Genomic DNA, 7,442 nt, shown 5'->3' with positions numbered 1-7,442 from the left:
CAATTACAACTAAAAAACAAAATTTTTTTTTTTTTTTTTTTTTGCAGAACCTGGGATAGAATACAGCGGTATTCTACCATTGAGCTACATCCTCAGTCTTTTTTGTTTCATTTTTGAGATAGGTTCTTACAGGGTTCCCAAGGTGGCTTCAAACTTGCAATCCTTATCTTCTACCTCTGTCTCCTGAGAAGATGGAATTGCAGGCACAACCACTGTGCCTGGCCATGCAGAACTATTTTAACTATATGTATAACATCTTTGTAAACTGAATCTAGCAGGGTATTAAAAACAGATGACTGGGGCTGGGGATGTGGCTCAAGCGGTAGCGCTCTCAGCTGGCATGCCTGGGGCTCTAGGTTCGATCCTCAGCACCACATAAAATAAAAATAAAGATGTTGTGTCCACCGAAAAAAGAAGGCTTTCTTTAAAACAACAAACAAACAAACAAACAAACAAAAACCCCAGATGACTAAAGAGGTTTTATATCAGGACTGTTAAGACCTAAGTACATAAAGTATATGATAAAGTGGCATTTCATATGGATGGGGAAAGGATTGACTACTTCATAAGGACTGCTAAATTAGCTCACCACTGTAAAGAAAGAAAAAACAATTCCTTCCTACCTTTTACTGGAGGTCGAGGATGGGGACTGAACCTAAGGCCTTACTCATGGTGTAATCTATCTATATATATATGATTTAACCCAGGGTGCTTTACCACTGAGCTACATACCTAGTACTTTTTGTTTTTTATTTTGAAACAGGGTCTATCTAAGTTGCTAAGCCTGTCCTTGAATTTGTGATCCTTTTGCCTCAGCCTCCTGAGTTACTGAGATTACAGGTGTGCAACACAATACCCACCTATTCCTTTTTTAAAATCAAATTAAAATATTCAAATGTAAATTTAAGTCATATGCTAAAAAATTATGCTTATAATTTCTTTCTTTTTATTTTTTTTAGTGCTGGAGATTGAAACTGGGGCCTCAAGCATGCTATCACTAAGATCATTCCCCAGTCCTTTATATTTTTTAGTTTGGGAGACAGGGTCTCACTAAGTTACCCAGGCTAACCTCAAACTTGTGATCCTCCTGTCTCAGCCTCCAGAGTAGCTGGGATTACAGATGTGTACCATTGGGTATGGCCATGTTTCTAATTTTGAAGAGACTTTCTAAGCATGTTACCAAAATCAAGATTAAATACAAAATTTGACTAGTTTACATACATAAAATCTCTCTAAAGTAAAAAACAAAACAAAAAACCTCATAAAGCAAAATTTAAATACACATGGCAAAGTGGGAAGATATTTGCAACATATAGATTAAGCAAAAGACTGTATTTGAATAAGCATAAGGATTAAGAATCATCAGAACCATCGTTTTTTTGTTTGTTTGTACCAGGATGGAACCCTGTGGTACTTAACCACTGAGCAATATCCCAAGCTTTCTTTCTTTTTTCTTTGAGAGAGAGATCTTACTATGCTGCCCAGGCTGGTTTCAAACTCCTGAGCTCAAGTCATCTTCCCAAGTAGCTGGGACTACAGCTACTACAGAATGATGATTAAAAATGGTAATTATTATAGGCAAGTCGAGGCAGGGTTGGAAAATACTAATAGCAGCTAAGTGTAGCTTCACATGGAGTCCACTAGTTTCTTTTTTCCTTTTCTTTTCTTGGTAGTATTGGGAATTGAACCCAGAGCCTTGTACATGCAAGGCAAGTATTCTACCACTGAGCTATATATCCCTAGCACTTGACTAGTTTCTTAACTCTCCCTGCAGACGAAACGAAATTTTAAACATGACCAATTCCACTGTGTTTCACCAAACTGAAGAGTTACTGCTGACTAAGGTAACACTGTCTTCTTCACCCAAGAACCTGATTGCTTTACAAAAATAAGTATGAATTCTCAAGAGGACAATATTTAGATAATGCCACTGAGTACCAGATGTAAATCATAAGTTAATCAGTGAGACACTGTCTCTAAATCAAATATAAAATAGGGCTGGGGAATGTGTCTCAGTGGTCGAGTGTTCCGGAGTTCAATTCCTATGCCCCTGCCACCCCCCTCCAAAAAAAAACCCCAATGTTAAGCAATGTACTTACACCAACCACATTTTGACTATCTCTACCAGACTTTCCCTACCCTACCAAGTTGGGAATTTCTGAAATCCTCTCCTCTCAAAAGAGGTATACAATTTGGTGGTAACTCGAGGTAACAGAGAGTGTTCTAGGTTGAATTTTGGCTTGAAGAAACCTGCTGAGTTTCTACGTCCTAGTCTTTCTCATGGCATGGCTATGAGCATTTGAAATGTATGGGATTTGTTACAGTGCTCAGCAGAATGTTGTTCCTTAGTTCTATTTCATGATATTTAAAAAATTCCTTTAAGCTGGGAAGAAAAATCAAGGGTAGGATCGTTGCCAAGGCTGGGCGCAGTGGTGTATGCCTGTAATTGTAATCTCAGCGACTCGGGAAGCTGAGGCAGGAGGATTCCTAGTCTGAGGTCAGCCTCAGCATTTCAGCGAAGCTCAAAAAGGGCTGGGGATATCAGTCAGAGATACAGCGCCCCTGGCTTCAATCCACCCCCCACCCCAAAAATCGTCGCCAACAAGTAGGGTATAAGTTACTCCCCTAAATAAATCATAATCCCTAGGAAAGAAATGACCTCAAAAATCACCTTCCAAACCAGCTCCCAATTCCCCCTAAGTTTTGTGTTTTAGAAGCGGTCATTTCCAGGCCTTCAACACCCTTTGCAACTCTACCGGGAGTCGAGTAGACCCACTATGGGTCATTACATGCTTACTTTTCTCAAGCTAAGCAGGCCGTGAAGTGCTAACCGTCTCAGAACCCTCCGTGCTCCAGGGTTGACTCGCGGGAAGGCGTGGGTGGGTGCGCGGATTGGACTAAGAGTCTCCCCGCGGAGGTGGGGGGGTCTGGCCCACAATCCCTCGCGAGGGCGGGAAAGGCAAAGGGTGGGGGCAGAAAAGGGGGGACGGCTAGCGAGAAGAGTCAAGGGGCTGGAATACTATAATAAGCATAAATTAATCCTTATATGACTGCTTCCTAGACTTGTCACACCAAAAAATTGGTTAACTAGCCTGTGTTCTTTTATTGCTCCCACTATCCCCACTCAGGGAATTAATTCCTGTTAATGACTGAGGCTTCCACTCAACAGGACAGTTCAGAGACAATGTGATGTGTAGGGCCTGCTGTGCCAAGCTCTCCATTCCTAAGATGGAGGCCATCCATCTTTTTATTGTCACCGTGTACATTAAATGGAGAAACCCTAAACGGTATATGAAGGAATCACTTCGGAAGCCTGGGAGGTGTGAAAGAAAACACGTATTCCCCACAGTCGCAAAGCTAAAGCCTCGTGCAGTCAGGCCGCAGAGCCCGCCCCTTCCGCTTTACGATTGACGTCACAGCCCGGGCGCGGGAGTGCGGAGTTTTGGTCTCCCGGACTTAGCTACAGGGGTGGGGTCTGCGTTATAGTGTACTTAGGCGTTCCTCTTTGAAATGCAGCGGGATTTGGTGAGTTTCCCGCTGTCTCCTGCAGTACGGGTGAAGCTGGTGTCTGCAGGTTTCCAGACTGCTGAGGAACTCCTGGAGGTGAAACCCTCCGAACTCAGCAAAGGTAAGGACTGCTGACGGCAAGCTTAGGTACGCGGTCGGCTCTCGCCCCCGCCACCTCAGTCTTCTTTCTCCTGCTCTCAGGCTTCAGTTCAGTCTCTGTCTGCGTGCTGCCTCCCGCGGCCTCGTTTAAAAAGTGAAAGAATTCCTCGAGGCCACTTGAAATTCGTCCGAAGGGGCCCAGGATGTAGCTCAGTAATCGTGGGGCAGCAACACACACACACACACACACACACACACACACACGCGCGCGCGCGCTCACGCAGACACGCACAAGAAACCAAAACAAAGAACAGTTGTTCACTGGATGGTTGGGAAAACCGTGTTTGTGGGACCCCCCCCCCCCTACCTGGGAGTTCGAACTCTGGTTGGTGCTCTACCATTGAGCCACATCCTCGGTCAGCCCTTTTGAGACAGCCTCATTAAGTTGCCGAGAGGCTGGCCTTGAACTTGGTGCCCCTCGTTTCAGCCTCCCAAGTGGCTGGGATTACAGGCGTGTGCCACTGCACCTGACTTTACTATCACTCATGTTATCTAAAAAAATTAATGAAGACAATCCATAATTGTGTTTGTTTTTTAAATCTCTAAAATCAATGGTCTATTTGTTATTTTACTTTCAGAAGTTGGAATATCTAAAGAGGAGGCTTTAGAAACTCTGCAGATTATAAGAAGAGAGTGTCACACAAATAAACCAAAATATGCTGGTGCGCCAGAGTCAGGCAGGAAGTGTACAGCACTGGAACTTCTCGAGCAGGAGCAAACCCAGGGCTTCATTATTACCTTCTGTTCTGCACTAGATAATATTCTTGGCGGTGGAGTACCCTTAATGAAAACAACGGAAATTTGTGGTGCACCAGGTGTTGGAAAAACACAATTATGGTAAAGTAAGATGTTCCCCTTTTAAGGGCAGGTTTAATAACATTTTATGTAAGTAGTAAAGTGTGGTGTGCTGTGTGTTTACAGTCAAGAAACCATAAAAGGTGTGCTCTTAATTTTGTATATGTGTGTGTGTGCATAGAACAAAACCCAGTTCACCATTTATATTACTTCAGTACCATATCTTTTTTTTTTTTTTTAAAAGTCAACCTCATTTATTTAGCAAGTACTGTAAGGGAATGGAGGAAAGGAATATTGATTTTTAATCCAAAAGATAGAGTGAGAGAGGGAGAGAGAGAGAGAGAATTTTTAATATTTATTTTTTAGTTCTCGGCGGACACAACATCTTTGTTTGTATGTGGTGCTGAGGATCGAACCCGGGCCGCACGCATGCCAGGCGAGCGCGCTACCGCTTGAGCCACATCCCCAGCCCATTCAGTACCATATCTTGATAAATTGAAACAATTATTTTGGTATCAAAAATGTTTCCTTTGCAATATGATATGGTCACGAGGCAGTCTTCTGTTATTAATTCACTCCTGAGAATATATTGGAAAGTGAAATGTTTGAAAGTGGATTTATGCATAAGATAGGTTTCTATTTCCAGAAGCCTAGAAAGCACTAAAAATTTCTTAATCTTGGTTTTATAGGCACAGTCTTCCCCTAATCCAAGCATCAGTTGATTCACAATCATCTGGTCCACAGAGAGTCAGCCATCTCTTTTGCTTGGGGAGTATATTTGCATTTATAAAACTTTAGTGGTACCTAACTGGTCATTACCTGGAGTTCGAAAAACACTGCAGTAGATGATCATGATAACTTATTTCTTGACAGTATGCAGTTGGCAGTCGATGTGCAGATACCAGAATGTTTTGGAGGAGTGGCGGGTGAAGCAGTTTTTATTGATACAGAGGGAAGCTTTATGGTTGACAGAGTGGTAGACCTTGCTACTGCCTGCATTCAGCATCTTCATCTTATAGCAGGAACACACATGGAAGAAGGTAAGTTAACAAATGATCCTCTTTCTTTCTGTGTAACAAAGGTTGTTTGCATTTGCGCCCATCTCGGAACTCAGCAAGAGACCATTTTGAATGTGAAGCTTAATGGTTTAACAGTGTATTAACGTCAAATGCTCTTGCATCTGTTACAAGCACTATAGCTGGAACTGGCTTTTTCTTCCCCTTCTGTGGACCTCATTGTAGTAATTCTGGGGCAAACCAATGCATGTATTTCAGTGTATGACTTCAAAACATCATATTCCAACTGGCCAGATGTAAGCTAATGTGGACATCATATTATGAGTGAATGTTGTTAGGTGCATTCAGTATATGTTGACTTCCACACTGGTTTTCCAATAACCAAATGCTTTGAAATCTGCATCTAGAAATGTTCAGAATGTTAAGCTGTTGACCTTTGGGGGCTTTGAATAGTATATAATTTACTTTATAACTGCATTAATTGTATCATTAAGAATTTGGGAGGCTTTTAGGGGGTATTTATTAGATTAAAAAGGATTTTTTAAAAAGATAGTTTATATTCAAGTTCTTGTCCTTTCAGTTACTTTTTTTTTAATTGTTCTTTTTACATATATGTGACAGTAGATTACATTTTGACATTATACATACATGGATTATAATTTATTCCAATTAGGATCCCATTCTTATCTCTTTTTTAAAATATTTTTTAAGTTGTCAGTGGACTTTATATATATGTGGTACTGAGAATCGAACCCAGTGCCTCAAACATGCTAGGCAAGCGCTCTATCACTGAGCCACAACCCCAGCCCCCATTCTTATCTTTTTAATTATTATATAAAAGCAAGTGGGTAGTTTGACTATTTTCTTTTGCTTTATTTTTATCTTCATCTTATTTATTTCTTTCTTTATTTTTGTAAGTGTGGTACTGGGTATTGAATCTACGGCCTTGCACATCCTGGGAAAATGCTCTTCCACTGAGCAACATCCGGAGCCCTTTATTTTTATTTATTTACTATTTCTGTTTGTTTGTAGGACTGGGGATTGAAGCTAGGGGCACTCTACCACTTAGCCACATACCCAGCACTTTGTCTTTTTTATTTGTTTATTTTTAATTTTTATTTATTTTTGGTACTGGGAATGGAACTCAGGGCACTCAACCTCTGAGCCACATACCCAGCCCTATTTTGTATTTTCTTTAGAGATAGGGTCTCATTGAATTGCTTAGCACCTTGCTGTTGTTGAAGCTGGCTTTGAACTTGAGCTCCTTCTGCCTCAGCCTCCCTAGCCGCTGGGATTATAGGCATGTGCCACTGTACCTGGCTTGTATTTTTTGAGACAGATGTCCTTAAGTTGCCCAGGCTGACCTTAATTTTATACACCTGCCTCAGCCTCCCAAGTAGGTGGAATTACAGGCATTTGCAGTCCTTATATTTTTCTCTAGAAGCTTAAGAAAGGGATGCTTTTCATAAGATGCTTGTACTTCCATTGAGCAACTATAATTAGCTGTATATTTTCATTTTCATGTAGGTACTAAGTGTCTTAATTAATCACCATTAACATCTACTAAAAGACATTGTACACTGGCAGAACATGTCACCCCCAAATATGCCATTTTGGCAAAAGGTTTATTTTGAGCTGAAGGCAATTGAGAAAAAATATAAAGGAAAGCTTTCTACCTTGTCCGTATTTTCATAAAAACAACGCAAATGTGCTAAGGTGTTTTCTCTCCCCTCTCTGCCAAGGAAAGACAAAAAATAATCACCAGAGACAATTTTAGACTCTGTCAGCATGGAGGAATCAGCCAACAGAGGAATCTAAGTAACAAACTTCATTAGCTAGTCTTTTTATTTTTTTTTTAATTTAAAAAATATTTTTAGGTGTAGATAGACACAATACCTTTATTTTGTTTATTTAGGTTTTTTTTTTTTTTTTTTTATGTGGTGCTGGGGAATGAACCCAGTGCCT

The 7,442-nt window shown here is 40.8% G+C and overlaps 2 protein-coding genes across 4 annotated transcripts in view; both read left to right on the top strand.

The window, feature by feature from the left end:
• The first annotated feature begins 3,405 nt into the window (after window positions 1–3,405).
• On the top strand, window positions 3,406–5,472 carry Rad51c (RAD51 paralog C). Of its 3 annotated transcripts, none has more exons than XM_048792269.1 (3): window positions 3,406–3,628; window positions 4,422–4,503; window positions 5,151–5,328. In XM_048792269.1, the coding sequence occupies exons 1-3, from the start codon at window positions 3,511–3,513 to the stop codon at window positions 5,257–5,259; spliced, it is 309 nt and encodes a 102-aa protein (XP_048648226.1). In that variant the 5' UTR covers window positions 3,406–3,510; the 3' UTR covers window positions 5,260–5,328. The 3 variants fall into 3 exon arrangements, with proteins under 3 accessions (XP_048648226.1, XP_048648224.1, XP_015350892.1); XM_048792267.1 differs by having other exon boundaries at window positions 4,245–4,503; XM_015495406.2 differs by lacking the exon at window positions 5,151–5,328 and adding an exon at window positions 5,335–5,472 and having other exon boundaries at window positions 3,500–3,628; window positions 4,245–4,508.
• LOC107150650 (DNA repair protein RAD51 homolog 3-like) overlaps window positions 5,336–7,442 on the top strand; it is a 30,807-nt gene continuing 28,700 nt past the window's right edge. Inside the window, exons 1-2 of the mRNA XM_048787207.1 lie at window positions 5,336–5,383; window positions 5,481–5,501. Coding sequence (XP_048643164.1) covers window positions 5,336–5,383; window positions 5,481–5,501 — 69 coding nt within the window. The remainder of the gene's footprint in view (window positions 5,384–5,480; window positions 5,502–7,442) is intronic.

This window comes from Marmota marmota, unplaced genomic scaffold, assembly GCF_001458135.2.
Source record: "Marmota marmota marmota unplaced genomic scaffold, marMar, whole genome shotgun sequence".
NCBI classification, from domain to species: domain Eukaryota; kingdom Metazoa; phylum Chordata; class Mammalia; order Rodentia; family Sciuridae; genus Marmota; species Marmota marmota.
Note: the sequence above shows the minus strand (reverse complement) of the source record. Positions and strands in the feature narration are given on the sequence as shown.

Bases quoted from the DNA above. Each gene is read 5' to 3' on its own strand.
- Rad51c (XM_048792267.1), top strand. From the start codon at position 3,511: ATGCAGCGGGATTTGGTGAGTTTCCCGCTGTCTCCTGCAGTACGGGTG. The intron at 3,629-4,244 runs GTAAGGACTGCT...TTTTACTTTCAG, and splicing joins ACCCTCCGAACTCAGCAAAG to AAGTTGGAATATCTAAAGAG. The intron at 4,504-5,150 runs GTAAAGTAAGAT...TTGGTTTTATAG, and splicing joins GTTGGAAAAACACAATTATG to GCACAGTCTTCCCCTAATCC.